At 44.1% G+C, this 16,553-nt stretch overlaps 1 protein-coding gene across 9 annotated transcripts in view; it reads right to left on the reverse strand.

The window, feature by feature from the left end:
* Positions 1 to 345: 345 nt before the first annotated feature.
* LOC144740450 (disabled homolog 1-like) overlaps positions 346 to 16,553 on the reverse strand; it is a 35,598-nt gene continuing 19,390 nt past the window's right edge. For 7 of the 9 annotated variants that reach the window (XM_078623344.1, XM_078623331.1, XM_078623337.1 and 4 more), the window contains 11 exons: positions 14,259 to 14,390; positions 13,520 to 13,702; positions 8,323 to 8,382; positions 7,715 to 7,765; positions 7,291 to 7,353; positions 6,561 to 6,663; positions 4,372 to 4,613; positions 3,119 to 3,299; positions 2,099 to 2,301; positions 1,473 to 1,580; positions 346 to 1,129 (listed from right to left, as the gene is read on the reverse strand). In XM_078623344.1, coding sequence (XP_078479470.1) covers positions 1,491 to 1,580; positions 2,099 to 2,301; positions 3,119 to 3,299; positions 4,372 to 4,613; positions 6,561 to 6,663; positions 7,291 to 7,353; positions 7,715 to 7,765; positions 8,323 to 8,382; positions 13,520 to 13,702; positions 14,259 to 14,390 — 1,308 coding nt within the window. In that variant the 3' untranslated portion in view covers positions 346 to 1,129; positions 1,473 to 1,490. The remainder of the gene's footprint in view (positions 1,130 to 1,472; positions 1,581 to 2,098; positions 2,302 to 3,118; positions 3,300 to 4,371; positions 4,614 to 6,560; positions 6,664 to 7,290; positions 7,354 to 7,714; positions 7,766 to 8,322; positions 8,383 to 13,519; positions 13,703 to 14,258; positions 14,391 to 16,553) is intronic. The other 2 variants (XM_078623307.1, XM_078623354.1) reach the window with 2 other exon arrangements.

A 16,553-nucleotide genomic window follows, 5' to 3' on the forward strand; every position in this document is an offset into this window, starting at 1 on the left:
AATCGTGGAGAGGTGAAGTGTTGCTCACAATCTGAAAGTGCAGTGGTTGTGTCTCAGGAGGTTAAAGTTCCAACCCAGGTGAGTTGGTGGAGTAATGAAGGCTGCCTTTCAGAAGTGTTCAAACATTATGACATTGGTTGACTGATACACGAAATATGTAGCATTGGCTGAGAGTTCTTAAGAGTGGGGTCTGTTGACGTTTTCAGAATCCGTTCGCTGATGTGACGTCTTCATAGGGCTCTGTCCCTTTTAGTTTTTCAAGGTACGTTTTAACAACATGAATTGCATAACAGCACAACTGGCACATAATAGTCTATACAAAAAATTCAACAAAAAACTTGCATGTTTAAGTATAAAAACTTTAATTATGCGTGTAAAATTTGACAAGATTGATTTGAGCTGTCAAGAGTTAAACAACAAGTATAATATTTTTTTACAATATGATGTGCAAAAATCTTCACGAGTGACACTTCAACATTATGTAAAATTTGAGGTCTCAACGAAAATGAAAACCTCTCTCAGATTGGAAAATGCTAATTTGCATTCTCCGATCGTGAAACGAGGGTGAAGATGATAATTTTGGAAGATTTATTTTTCAAAATCTTTGTTTGGCAACGTTAAAGGAAGAGTAGGTGAGAGAGACGGAGTTGGTGGTGAGGATAATTTCAATAATGCAGTGTCTTCAGCAAATATATTACAACAATATCACCATCACTGTAAAATTCTGAAAGATTTTCACAAAAGGCTAATCCTGATTCATAAGCTAAACCAGTTCAGGAATATATCTTGTTCCGTGAGACACTGAATCCTGCAATAATGTTTTTGAAAAGTAAATATTACAATCAGTTTCCAAATGCATTTTGCCTGGCCAAATTTGATTTCATTTTACATAATTTATATTTTTTCCATCTTCCAATCTGTTGCTTTCTTTCACACCATTCGGTTCCAACTCACTTGACTTGCATGTCAATTGAGGTTTTTCCTTCTGTGATGGCTTTTCCAGTCGTTAAAATGAGGGAAACATCTTCACCGTCAGTGGTGGTGGAAGCACGGTTAAATAAAAACGCGGTTGAACGTTCCTTGATAGATTTTCCTTTTTAGTCTCAAATGTTCTCCATCAATTCTCATCCTGGAATAGACACAAGGGCATGAATAAATCAGTCAAGATTGTGAACCTATAAGTGCCTGAGTTTGAACCTTGGATCAAAGTGTTTCTTTCAAGGGATTCATAATGGCCATGCAAGAGATATTGCGGCAGTGATCCTTCATACCTGGGTTTAAGCCATGGGTAAGGTTATACACATCTGAGGGGTTCATAATGACCCAGTAAAACAGATTGTGCCCTCGTCTAAATAAACCAGCTTTTCATGGTTGCTTTTCTCATCAGGGCACACATGAGTGAGGACAGGGAACGTCTCACAGTAGGAGCTCAGTAAGACACGTGAGTGGGTGGAAAGATGAAATTCACGCACCTGGAAAACCATGAATGATCACATTAAAGAATCACCAAATGGATCGTCTCCCAACAAATCCCCTCCAGGCAAAATTGATGCAGCAGATACTGCTGCTTCAGTCGGGTTCTGTTATGTAGGTGAGAACATACTTCGGTTATTTTGGCATTCATTTGTATAATCGCATTGACTATTAACTGATGTTTATTAACAAAGGAGAGTATAATATTAATACGGATACTACTTGATAGCCAGAACCAGCAACATCACCAGCATCATAAGATAATCAACAATCATTACAGTCAAACTCTTGATTATCTGGGGTAGTGGAAGGGATGGCCTGGATAAAACCAAAACCAACAATACAAACCATATACAAAAGATGCTAGCAATACATATTTAATGTTGGTCGAGTTTTTATGGGGCTGAAGACTTTTCTTTGTATTGATTTGTAAAGTCATTGGTTACTGAGCCATAAGTGAGGAGGAGTTAATAATTGAAGAAGCAGGTGTGTAAAAAGGCAATAATGAGCAAGGAATACTATATTTTCTATTCCTTTATCGCAAACAGTGATTCTACGACCCAGGTAATCTACCCACGCATAAGTGAGCGTTATCTCAATCATTAACATCACCACCACTGCTCACCTGTGTTGGTGCCTTATCTCCAGTAGCTTTGGGACTGTGTTCGAATGACCTTGATGCGGGAGTGGGAGCATGGCTGGGTGTGGTGCTGGGTGTAGTGGTGGTGGTTGTGGCGGTGGTGGCGCCGTCGCCTGTGGCCGGAGCCTCGGCCCTAGGTGGTGAAGCCGGTGCTGATGATGCAGCCGACAGAGACCCCGAGGAAGGATCTGGTGAGTCACATGGGTTTATAATGGCTGTGTCAGAAACCGAACCAACAACATTTAGATCTTGGACTTGGTGTTCAAACTGGGAGACTGGATGTTTCCATTTATCTTAGGTGGCCTAAATGATTGTGACGGAGACACTTAATCCATCACTGCTAAATCCTGCATTTGAACCCTGGATAATAATACAAAATCATGTATATTAGTGTATCTTTCGCTCAGGATTAGAATGGCTGTGACTGGTTCATAACGGCTATGGATGGCATATACATACAATGAAAGAGATCCACATTATTTCTCAACTGACCTACTCTTCGTGAGGATCTGTTAAGACTGGCACGACGTACAAACGCGGTAGTGTGGCTAGCACCAAACCCCACTCCATTTGTCTCTCACACTGCAACAGGTGCTAAAATAAGGCTCAGTTGACCAAGGGAATGTACCAGCACTGGCTCATATATATCACTCGCCACTGATGTTAGACATGGCCAGAATTTGAACTCAAGTCACCAGGTTGGTAGCACAGTGCATAAATAAGTGCCTGAAAAACATTTCGGGTGTGTGTGTCTAACAATACTGCTTTTTAGCCTCAAGGTTGAATGTAGGAACATGAGTGGGACAAGGCAGGGACAAGCGGGAGGCAAGGGGAGGTATAGGAGACAAGGCAGAGACAAGGGAAGATAGCGGAGATAAAAGGGGACAAGGGTAGGTAGAGAAAACTGGAGAGAATAGGAAGACAAGCAGGAGATAGAGGAAGGAAAGGGAGACAAGGGCAGTTACACAAAAGAGATGGGGAGGACAAAACTGTGGGAGATGGCACCTGAAGCGGAGGGCGTGACGGTCAGCTGTGAAATGTCATAATCGTCTGTGTCGTCGGGGTCCTGCGCCACGCCGATCCTCTCGGAGAAGTACTCGGCAAACTTATCCGAGGTCCCGGCGAGTGCAGATGCCCGTGGGTGGCTCCGTGCCGGCACTGGGGGTGGTTGGGCCAGCTGGAAGTCCTGGGATAAGGTGGAGGGGGTAGCTAGTGAGCCCTGTCATCATAAACATACTAAACAGCAATATTACCAGCAGAAGCACCACCATCATCAGGAGCAGCTGCACTATCATCAGCAGCTGCACCACCATCAGCAGCTTCACCATCAGCAGCAATAGTACCATAATCAGCAGCTGCAGATATATAATCAGCACAATCATCAGTAGCAGGACAGACACACACACACATGTTTCTTAAAAATTAAATGTCTGAACAATCCAATGCAAGACCATCCTGAAAATCAGCGAGGCACTCCTGGTAAAAAAAAAGAGATTATTTATTGTAAACATTATTACCAGTAATTATTGGCCACAGAACAATTGTTCCAATAATCCTGGAGTGTGATTCCACTCAAGAAAATATTCTTTGTTTTATTTTTGCTGTTTAATTTGCTTTATTTCTTGTATTTTTATCTTTGTCGAACAGCTTTGTCGACTACATTCTTTTTACCATAACAGAACATCATTTACACAAGCTTCACACAATCATAATACAATCTCACATGGACAGTTTGACATGTATATTGAGAGCGTAGAATCGATTAAAATCGAAAAGGTGACACATTGTTAATTATCTGACAATTTGGGTCGGCAATATTGTTGGGCTGCATTGCTTGGCAATGGGGTAAATAAAATAATTCAAATGATTAGCCAATTATATTATTGCAAGGCTATCACGAAGGCACTCGGTTTCACACGCATGAGTGCTCTGGTGGGGAGACGTTATCTCCCTTGCTTGGTATGCAGGAGGTCATGGGTTCGATTCCGACCCTGATACCTGTATATTCCCCATGGTTGCGTGGCTTTTTTCTCCAGGTCCTCCATTTTTTCCCCTCCACATTTAGAACCTTGCATTTAGTTTAGATTATTTGGCAACTATAAATTCCCACATATGATAAGCCACTGTGATAAGCTATCATGTGTGGCCAGATCGCTGCTGAAGAGGAGCTAATAGCTCAGCGGGGATTACCTGATTACATAAAAGTTTAACTTAGTAGTTTTGCAACAGGGGACGATGCTCGATTGAGTTAAATTCACCTTAAATGCGCTATTGTTGGCTCCTCTCCTCGCCTGGGCGCCTGCCTGTATGGCAGCGGGCAGAGGCTGAGGCCGGGCCGTAGTGGGGGGCATGGCAGCGTAGGGGGCCACAACGAACGGGGAGGTCACCGCAGCAGCCACGGGCCAGGACGCTTGCTGGGGGGCCACCCACCCTGCCGGGTACATCACTACGGGGCCCATGGTGCCCCACGCTGCGACGGGGGTGGTGGGCAGGCTGTAGGCTTCAGGGAGAGTAGGGAAGGGAAAGAAGCAGAAAAGGCAGTGAGGGAGGACAGGTGAAATGTTGTCAAGCGTTCGTGCATATGTACAACTGTACATACTATGCACATCTGCTGTATATGTACACCTGCATATAAGGATATAACATCATTTTTAAATCCTTCATATAAAGTTCACTTGCTTGCTTGCTTGCGCGCTTACGACCGTGCAAATCTTTCGGTCGTTTTTTAACCCACTTCCCGTGATCCAATCGAGCTGACATTTTGCACACAGACTCGTTGTGCGTGACAATTTATATTCGTGAAAATTTTTTTCCATAACTTTACACTTTTAGGGAAATTTTTTTTATATTTAATTACCAATTGCTTAATGGTGGCAGGCAATCATCTGACCCATAGGTGGCAGCCATCTCAAGCCAGTGGACGAGAGGACTCTAGCCGCCACGCATATAAAGGATTTATAGTGAAAAACTTTGTTTTTACGGGTTAATTTTTTAACTAATTATTCCTAAAAATATAACGGACCTTTGTCAATTCACTACTGAATGAAGACCTCTCCACGCTGTGTTGGTAATGGGCAATGGTTGACCTTACTTCACTGTGCTGGTCGAGTGCAGGTCACCAGGTTCAGAGTAAAGTGTGTTCACTACTGCGCTAGCACTCCTCCATACATCCACATACGCATTCCTTTTTCTGTCTCTCTGTGTAATTCGAAGCTTGCTACTGCTCTCGGTGCTTTTGTTCATTCTCGTTGTAATTTGTCAGATCCATACGTGATAGCACATAAAACACTTTTATGAACACCTCCTTTTTTAGGTATATTTTTGTGTTGCTTTTCATTACATATTAAGGTCATTTTCCAAAAAGCACTCCGACCTGTCAACCGCCTCCTTAATTATTAATTTTTATCCTGATCTGCCTTCAACTACTGCGCGAGGTATAAATAATCTGATGTTTTTTCAGTTGTGTCTCCCACAGATACATTTAATTGTTTATCAAGCTTGTTATTTTATTGTTTTGTTCATATTTACTTTTAGAAAACTCTACAAGCCTTCTTACATTTCTTCGATAATTTCCCGTCGTTAATTTCCATCCGTTGTTATGACAGATTTAGTGGAAATTGATGCAGCCATTGAAGTTCTCACAAACCGAAGCCTAAATCCAAAAACATTAAAAAATGCTAAAAACCACGTATTAACCATAAAAGTCCACACCGTCTGCTTCACAGTGAACACTAAGGATCCCCTGACATCAATCTTGACTTAAAGCTTTCGTGACTGCAGGAATTCATATTCTTTGGGTCTTTCGGTAAAGTCACAATCGCTTGTGTTGTGATCGAAACGTCGTAGTTTTTGGTTTATTTAATTTTTTATTAATTTGAACCTATCTACATGATTTTACCGAAAGCCCCAACGAATATGATCCCCTGACATCATTAAAAATAAGTAGGCCATTGTGTAACAGCATTATGGTACAAATTTGGCAAATTAAAAAAAAAGTACTCGCAAATTACTAAAATGGGAATCCACAAAGCAATCATTGACCCCCACCCTGCCCGCGAATGGCGCACTCATGCCCATTATCAGGCCAAGTGCTGAGTCATCTTATTCCCAAAGGGACAGCTGCCACCGGGGTTCCCTTTTTCGAATGTTTGTCGCTTTTCGTGTGTATAGCGTTATAAGATGGCCCGGCGTAATGGGTGCCAAATAGAAACAAATCATTATTAAAAATGGAATGTCTACAGTGAAATTGCATGATGAAAGTAATACAACACAATATATAATGGGGGTCAGACAAGATTACACAATTTCGCCAATTTTATTTAAGCCACATATGATGTTTTTGAAAATTGGATTGGAGAAAAGGAATCAATATAAATCTCAGATATATACACTTATACAGCCACATACAACATAAATGAGCTGGCCATCATACGCATTCTCGACTTACCCAACCCACCTAGGGGAGCCATCTTGTTTGGAGGGGGGGGCGGAAGCTGTTGATTGGTCGAGGAGACATCGCCAAGTCCAAACAGATCTGGAGAAATAGGGGTCTGAGGAAAAACAAGAAAACATAAGCCAAGGTGGCTCGGGAATGTGGTTTTATAATGGCCGTGTCGGGGACACTGAACCAGCAAGGCTCAGGTTTTCGGTTCATGGTTCAGGCACTAGGTCTGGATGTCTCCCTAATTCAGCGAGTTCAAAATGGCTGTGTTAAAATATCTGTTTAAAGGACAAAGGACTACCTGTAATTGACCCGAGGATCTCATCGTTGTTGGTTCAGTGTTTCTGACACACCCATTATGAATCCTTATGAAATAGTTTAACACATAGACTTTTGCAACCAATATTATCCATATGAAACAAAGACACTCCATACCAGGGTTTGAATCCAGGATGTCAACAGTGCTGGCTCGATGTCTCTGACCGTCATTAAACACCTCTTGAGAGACACGTCCAGAACCAATGATAGAATCCAGGAATTCAACTGTGGTGGCTCGGTGTCTCCAACAGCCTCTTCAGAGAGACACTATTTTACTTATTTATTGGAATGTTTTACCAGCATAATCTCTTGAGATGGAATATCTCATTTGCAAAGGTGTTCACACTCACCCCAGGGCTCGCACCTTCTCGCTTGAGGCTCACTAGCAGACTGAAATGGTTAGCTTGCATATACTCACGGGAGGGGAGGTGATGTCCGGTGGTGTAGTGATGTCTCCAAATAAACCAAACTGAGAAGAGTCCTGAAACAGAAAAGACAAATATCCCCCATTTAGCCTTGTAGGCTGTAGGAGCAAGCAATGTTAGCAAGCACTTTAAAAGCTGCCACGTGTGTGGCAAGCACTACGACCGGGCTACCTTCGTATCCCATCACTTATGTTCACACTTGTGCCAGTTAATAATTTATGGCTATGTTCACCCAGGGGAGGCCCACTGCATTCTCTGAAGCACTTGCCACTGGTGTTGTGGCTGGTGGGAACCAATGTGCCACCTCTGTCTACACATATACATGCACATAGTACGTATGTAATAAACACATACACGTAACACATACACAATGAGGCATAGGATCTCTGGTTATAATACTGTCACAAGTAAACTTACCAAAAGCATTCTGTCCATTTGGGCTTCTAGTTCTAGCAGAGAGCTTCCATTCTGACAAAAAGAGACATCAAGATCAAGACAACATCATGGGCACAGCCTTTGATTCCACAACACTTCCGTCAATGCTTTGTTATCCTCTGCCGTCAAACTCACAATACAAGGGAACCTGGTTTCATCGAAGGTGGCTGAGAACTGGTTTAGACAAGGGAGGCCGGAACCTGGATTTAAACTTGAGAGCTCAGTGTCTTTTACGCAGTCAATGACGCCAAACATTATGAACCCGACCTTGGCCAATATGAACCTCCTGCAAAAGAGAAAGATGCCCAGACCCAAGGCCTGAAGCAAGGCTCTAAGTGGTGATACCATCTCGGACGTGGCTATTAGGAATTTAGAACGTGGTAATTATGAACACCCTAAGACAGAGAGAGAAACCCTGCCCCAGGACCGAGCCTTCAACCCAAAACTTCCATGCTCCTGGCTTAGTATCTCTGACAGAATCATTATGAACTCCCAAGAAACACAGACACACTAAGACCTAGGGCTCGAACTCAGGATCACAAAAGTGCTGGCTCAGTCTCTTTGACACGGCCATATTATGAACCTCTCACCTCAGAGACTTTGTTGATTGGGATGTCGTACACTCCATCCTTCAGCTGACTTGATGGCACCTGTTAATAAGGCACAGAAGAGTGGTTACCATGGTAGCTAATGAGAGCAAATGATATCCAATCACTCACTTACAAATCATGATAATCACACACACACACCTCTGTGCTGACAAGGATCGGCCATTACGAACATGACATTGCCATTACAGTAATCAAGTCTTTTACAACCAGGTAAGAACCCATTGAGACAATGAGAAAAAAATGTGAATTCAAAGCACAGCAACAAAGCACAGCAAAATAAATGTGAGGCGCATTTACAAAAAAGAAACAAGATGATACAAGTCCCCGGTCAACCTTAGATATACCTACTGTTTCTGTACAGCGTACAGCAATGTAGTGTCCTTTCGATGCTATATAAAGACACATTATTTTGATGGTACTCTGCCTGATTCAAAATTACGGTGAAATAAAATCGTACAGCTAAATGACTGTCGTGTTTAAATGCAGGCTTGCAAAATATATTAAAAAAAAAAAAATTATTATCCTAGATTTATATAGCGCCTTATTCCAAGGGGCTTTACAGCAATTCGAAAATTGTCCATAAAATTATAGCGGTTGAATTGAAGAGTGGATTATTAAAAGTGGTGGCGTAGTTGTGAATACTCGCAATGGAATAATGCACGGACTCCCTAGTCGCACCCAGCGATTGAATCAATAATCACAATATAGTGTCACTATTTGGTTCAAGAAAACATTTTAAAAATTACATTGCCGTAAACTGTATTACCTTAAATGGGTGCACAAGTGACGTAAACCCATGTCATACAATATGTATTCATGTTAAAACATAGAGATTCTTGCACACATACGATTTGATGCGTGTTTTGTAAACTCGATTAATAGAAACGGCAAAGCATCATTCCACTACTAATGCCCTTACATCACGGACATCACGTGTGTAGCGACATCGTGAATGTCACTGGGTAATGCTGGCTCTAGCGAGGCAAGGCGTGCGATGCATCGTCATCGTAGGTGGGTGTAGTACCAGCCCTAGAGGGGGCTTGGTGAGCGCTGGGATAGCGCAGTGGCACCACGCGTGTCGTGCAGTGCTGACTCCTACAGGAGGGAGTGTGAGAGTGTCAGCCATGGGATGAGGTTACCCTGGGCCGTGGCACTCTGGTTGACCCTGGGAGGCACGTGACCAGTAAGATCTACACAGGGGCCCCAGGTGGGGGCTTGGGGGTGATCACGTGTCAGGGAAGGGTCTCCAGGAGGTTTCTCGAAGGTGGTCGTGGCCAAGGGCGGGGGCGGGGCCCGCCACGACCCAGCAGCATTTTAAACCGGGTCCCCACAGGGACCGGGGTTCAGCGTTGCTGTCGTCATCTGAAGATCTAAGTTCTACGTGCAAGAAGAAGTCACCAACACGTGGACAAGGACCCGAGCCAGGGTCATGTCCGTTGTAGCTACTCCCAGTAACTAGTTAGCCTGGTGGTCCACCACCATAGGTTATCTGGTAAAGGGGCAGTAACCCCTTTGTGTTAATGTGTTGGTATTAATAAATGTGTTGCCTCCAAAGAGTGCGTCTGCGACTCAGTTGAATCCACTACACATATTTTCTTTTAACTAATCTTCAGGCTTAATGAAGGCTGATTGGTATGGAGGACTTGCCAAATGTAACGTTGATGCAATATTATCACACAAGTGAAGAGTATAAAAATCTAAATTTTGAATTCACTTCTGGATCGTGACTCAAAAAAATGTAGAAGCCCGTCTGGAGTTGCTAAGTGTTTTGAATTTTAACAAATTTGTCAACTGTGGTCAAGGGGCACAATCATGGTCAAGAGCATCAGCTGGCGAGTCTCGCACACCACGTGGCACCAGCAGGGAGGACGGTGGGGGGTAATTACGAGCCTGTGTGGGAGACTAATGTGTGCGTGAACATGGCTATGTGTGTGGGTGTGGGAGTGATGTGTGTGTGAGCATGGCTGTGTCTGTGAGTGATGTGTGCGTGTAAGAGTGGGGAGCGGTAGTGTAGCAGTTATCATGTTTGCGCTATGAACCCAGCGACCTGAGTTCAATTCCCGCTCACGGCCAACACCAGTGACGATTCTCTAAACTGTTTATGGACCTCCCCTAGGTCGATTCAGCCTCAAATAAATACCTGGTGTGGTATGTAAACATTATCACCAGGGAGACAAAGGTGGTCGGGTGTGGTGTTGGCCACCCTCCCCCTCGTGTGCTGTGCCGGCCTTCATAGGTGCTAGCTTACAACACTTGCCCCAACAGTCTGTTCATGCTATACACGGGGATCTTTGCCTTTGTATGTATGATGAATGTGTGTGTGTATAAGTGTGGCTGTATGTGTGCAAATAATGTGCGAGAGGGATGTGTGTGTAAGCGTGTCTGTATGGGTTTGAGTGATTTGCATGTGGGTGTGTGTGAGCATGGCACTATGTATGGCTGTATGCACCTAGTCCCAGAGCTTAAACCTAGAACCTCATCAGTGCTGGTTCTACATGTCTGACATGACCATTATGATCTTCCTGAGAGAAAGACACCGGGATTAAGGGCCTGAACCCAATACAGTGGTACTGGTTCAGGGTCGATGACACCATCACTAGGAACATGACACAGCCATTATGAACGGACATAAATGCTCTGACAAATAAGGATATCTAGACGAAGCACGTACGATTAGCACGGTTGGCTACGTACGGTGCGAAATAAGTTCAACATAAAAGCATACATACTGAATCGAGGATATTTGTTTCTCCTGCATAGACATTATAAACACAACGCAGCCATAATGAACCCCACATCAGACCGAAAAAGACACCCATTCCCAGGGTTCAAACCCAGGGCCTCGAGGGTTGGGACCTCACCTGGTAGATGGACTCCTCAGAGTCCGGACTGGGCTCAAACATAATGTACTGAGTCCAGCGTGAGTCGCAAGAGAAGAGAGACACTGAATAAGAAATCGCCAGTAAAGAGAATTCTGTAGAAAAAACAGCAGTGAACTGAATCCTGGGGAAGAGTTAATTCATTGTAATAGCCAGAAATGCATCCTGGGGTACATACAATGCTTGCTGGGAGATATGTGATGCATCCTTAACAATGCATCATGGGATACCTGTAATGCATCCAACGATACATATGATGGATTCTGAGGAGGAAAATGCATTCTGAGAAGCCAGAGCGCAGCAGTGCAATTTGGAAGCACAGATAGGCTCCTCAAATGCATTCTAGTATTTTTATAAAAACAATCAATCTTAGGAAGCTCTGGGTGTAAGAAAATGCTTTATTGAAAAAAAAAACAGTGCTCAGCAATGCATTCTAGGAATCCATTAAGACTAATGCAATGGAATCTAAAGTAGAAAAATTGAAATGGAATCGTTAAGAATGAAGCCATGCATCGTGAGAGTGCAGCGACAGCCCCTCAATGCATACTAGGAATAAAGCAATGCAGTACATAGGACAGCAATGGACTCTGGGAATTGAAATAACGAACTGCATTCTGGGAGGTTAGCAATACATTGTGGGAAAAAAGCAATGCAGTATGGGAGTAGAAAAAAGATGCAATCTTGAAAAAGGGGCAATGCACTAAGGGTTACGTGCATGTCAATGGGCATAGATGGGATTAGCCTAGAAGTAGATCAAGAATGGTTCATGACACAACACTGACATAACGCACATCCATAATGATTTCCGAAATTTTTAAAAATATTTTCCCATGATGGCCATTATGAGGCCCCTGAGAAACAGTCCCCCAGACCCATTCATCGACTCAAGGTTCTCAGAAGTGCTGGTTCTGTGTCTCTGAAACAGCCACCATGAACCCCTGCATGCACCAGATAGACAATGCGTTACCTGGTAGACTGGGTCGTCTGAGTCGTCGTCAGGTATCGTCTGCCAAGGGCGCAAGCATGAGGGAGCAAGGGGAAGTAAAGAGAAGCACAAGGAGGGATAGGGGAGCGAGAGCAACAAAGGGGAGTATGGTATAGCAAGGGGAATCCAGAGAAAGTGAGAGGGAGAAAACAGTAGCAAGGGGGAGAAAGGGATGCAAAAAGGCATCGTAGACAAGTGTGAGAAGGCAATGGGGAGTGTGGGGGACCATGGGGAAACAGCGGAGAGCAAAAGATAGGAAGAGGGAGATGAGAGAAGCAAGAGGAGCGAGTGGGAGGATTCAGAAGCAAGGGAGCGGCAAGGAGGAGCAAATGATACAGGAAGGACAAGCCAACAGGTACGAAATCGAACCAGAAGGCAGAGAAACAGAAAGGGTAGGCCCAAGAAAAAAAACAATCAGAAAGCTCGCAGAGATACGGCACGACCCTGGAGAAAACCTGTACATGTGAATTAAAGAAACACGCAATCTAAAGGAGGATGAGAAGTCACGCTTATGCATCGCTTCTGTAACTCTTTCCAACATGTGTTTGTCTGCGAGTGAAGTGTTTAATTAAGTGACAATGACGTTACGTTTCAAGCCGCGCAATGACACGATGTGATATTGCGATATGACATCACGCGTAACGATGTCATCGGGAGGTGTAGGGGGGGAGGTCACGCATGCCTCGGTCATTATGCCACAGCACTGGTTTTAGCGTCCAAACTTTTTTTTTTATCAATTTGGTCAGTTTTCTTTCTGGTACTAAGTCCCTATTAGCAACAAACTTTGTTTACTACTATTGGATAATCTTCAAGAGAGTTATCGTACCCCCCTATTTTGGATAAACTGACGGACCAGGGCCAATGTATAAATGCTTTCAAACTTAGTTGGAAAGTTTAAAAATACCCAAGTCATTTCTAGCAGCTGCACGTCTGGGCCGTGTGTGCCAGACTGTCTGGCATGCGTTTAAAGCTTAGTTAATTAGAAAAAACACACTACATTGACTTTCGGGAATGTGAAGACGAGCTGTGTTTGTGTATTCGGTCTTCTTTTATCGAGAGGATATTTCTGAAATCCCAGAGAAAACTCACAATTGGAGAGGATAACGCATCTCAACCCGCTTGCGTCGGCAGTGCAATTCATTTTCAGAGTATTTTTTATGGTCTGGGAAGGAATTATTATCATCATTACCATCTAAATAGAAAGGGAAAAACTTGACTGGCAGACTGAACCCTGGAGAAAACTCTCAGCAAGAATGAGGAAACATCCATCAAGAGAAACCATGTGTGCGAGAGGCAAGTGAAGCATCATAACCTGGTAAAGGGCGCACGAATCGACTTGCTTATCCTTGCTCTGCTCTTTGTCCGTGCCTTCCTGGTGCTGCTGCTGCTGTGGTTGCTGTGGACGCTGCTTCTGTTGCTGCTGCTTTTGCTCACGTTCACGAAGGGTGAAGATGAGCTGGAAGAGGTTTCGAAGGTCCATCACTAGACCCTCAGCCTGAAGAGGGGGGGAGGAGAGGGTTGACCGTAGGAGGAAGCATTGGGATGTGAGGGAAGCAAATAGCGGTACCAGTTAGCATGGAGAAACAAGGACTGATGGTGATGTTGATACTCATGATGTTGCTTATGATGGTGCTGATATTGAGTGTTCCCTATCTATCTGTATCTATTTTAGTATCACCATTTCCCCCATGTCTCAGGATACATAGTAATGGCTGCCCCTCTAAGATGACGATGATGACGTCTACTCTTGCTGCTGCGGTTGATCATGATGATAATGATGCTGCTGCTAAGGATATGAAACTGATACAGTTGATGCTGATGAGCAGTGAATGCGTCTCTGCCCAAACACGGCAACCCTCTACCCGGGTCACCATGTCTGCGTTTTTCTGCTTCTGTGTCCCACTAATCCACCACGTGACCCCATGGCTCACAGCGTGTCCCCCGCATCCCCCGTGTGTTTCTGTGTCTCACGGAGTGTCCTCCTCATTCCTCGCGTGTCCCCGTGTCTCACAGCATGTCCTCCTCATCCCCCGCGTGTCCCCGTGTCTTACAGCGTGCGCCGTCTTCACGGCGTAGAACCGGTGATCCCCCTCCGTGCCGCACACAAAACCAAATGCTCTGTGGTCGCTGACGTCCCGTGCGATGAACGACACCTTGTGCACGGGGTGCTCGTGTTGTAGGACCTGCAAGCACAAGAGTCTGATTCAGTCAAAGTACAAATTTGAGGCTTCCTGGAGAAAAAAACGACTTTACATTGACTTTCTGGAGTGGTGTAATGTCACTGCATGGTAGTATTAGAACGTAAAAGTGATGTCAATCATCATCATGACCATCAGCCATTATTTAACCAAGCTGCCACCATCTCTAACCATCTTATCATGGGACCCTTTTCCAGTATCAAAATATGAAAAATAAGAATAGGTTTTACTCTTTCTGGCAATAAAACAGGTTTGAAGATGTTCAAACACCAAATATATACCTTTGGCAAGGAATAAAATCTGCATAAACCACACGTATTTGTGGTGAAGATGGAAACAAACATGCTCTGATAATATATGCATTGTCTTTGAAATGGATTGACCTACACCAGAGAGAGCCTTCTTTATGGCCTAGTTTCAACAGTGTCAGACCAGAGAACGCCAAAAAGCAGGCAGTAACAAGTATAACCCGTAAAAACAAAGTTTTTCACTATAAATCCTTTATATGCGTGGCGGCTAGAGTCCTCTCGTCCTCTGGCTTGAGATGGCTGCCACCTATGGGTCAGATAATTGCATTGCACCATTAAGCAATTGGTAATTAAATATAATATTTTTGTCCTAAAAAGTGTAACATTTTGGAAAACATTTTTCACGAACATTAATTGTCACGCACAACGAGTCTGTGTGGAAAATGTCAGCTCGATTGGATCACGGGAAGTGGGTTAAAAAACGACCGAAAGATATGCACGGTCCTAAGCAAGCAAGCGAACTTAATATAAAGGATTTAAAAAGACAATGCCACACGTAGCAGAGCATTTATAGCCCGGGGTGAGCAGCTACATCATGGGACCTTTTGCCAGTAATAAAGTATGAAAAATAAGGATAGGTTTTACCCTTTCTGGAAATAAAACAGGTGTTAAGATGTTCAATCGCTAAATAGATACCTTTTGCATCTTTCAATACGACAATCCATCTAGCACCTGCACATGAGCTGATGTCATTGCCCCATCTGCGCAGTGGATGGGGCAATGTCACTCTCAGGTGTTCCCTCCCTTGGCTGTCACTCAGCTATTCGTATCGACCATGAGCCATGATCTCTTATCGCGACGTGTCCTGCCCAAGCAGACTTACTGGATTATTTTGTGTTACTTTTCTTGATCTTAACTTTGAAGCCCCATTTATCATGAAGTTTACAACTCGTAACATGCAGAATATCTAAAGTTCCTACAAGAACCACTTGCTGTTTGGGTTGCATCTTCCTTGAAGTGGAATCTTCCAAAAGTTTTTAATAATGGGGAAAAAACTACACACACAACCGATGATTCCATCTGGATAAATAATTTGAATCACATCACCTTGGTTATTTATGTCACATCACCTTGGTTATTTATGTTTCACTTTCTCTGTCTTACATGTACTGTCTGTCTCATTCATACTACCTCATTCATTGTGACCATTAACCTGAAGGAGGATTTGCTTGCATATACCATACATATGTAGTGCCTGACTCAGAGATACTTGGAGTAGGAGGCACTCTATTTATTAACAGCCTTCACTGTTCACACTGAGTAACTACAGCTCCCAGTCAGGACAGCTGGCAGACTGCCTGACTGACGACGCCGAGATGGTGAAGATGGCGGCAAAGACTCCAGCAGCACGACGAGGGGATCCCACTCCAGACGACAGCCCCGAGCCATCGCTCAGGGGTCCCCTTTTATCCTCCCAGCGTGGCCTCGCTCTGCCCCGGCCACGCCCCCTTCTAGAACCTACTAGCGGGTTCCCGGGCTTCCCTCACGTGCCCCCTCTGTAACCTTTCCCCTACATCCCTCTCTCTGGTCTATCACGTGACCTGCTGTCTGCCAGAGCTGCTGTAACTGCAGATCCCCTTCTCTGCCAGCAACCAGCGCTATGCTGCTAAGTGACCGATTCTATGTCACTACATCTGCTTAGCAGAGCTCTTAAGGCCTGCATATCACATGAGGGGGTAAATGTGGCCAACACCATTCCTGGCCTTCTTTGTCTTCCTGGTGCTGATGTTTACTCACCACACCAGGTAGCATTACAAAGCCTGGGATCGGTTTTTAAATAACTAACTACTGACGTTAGCCATGGCTAGGAATCTAACTAAGGCCAGGGGTTCATCGTACA

The sequence above is a fragment of the Lampetra planeri genome, chromosome 3 (genome assembly GCF_965212315.1).
Source record: "Lampetra planeri chromosome 3, kcLamPlan1.2.h2, whole genome shotgun sequence".
In the NCBI taxonomy this organism is placed as follows: domain Eukaryota; kingdom Metazoa; phylum Chordata; class Hyperoartia; order Petromyzontiformes; family Petromyzontidae; genus Lampetra; species Lampetra planeri.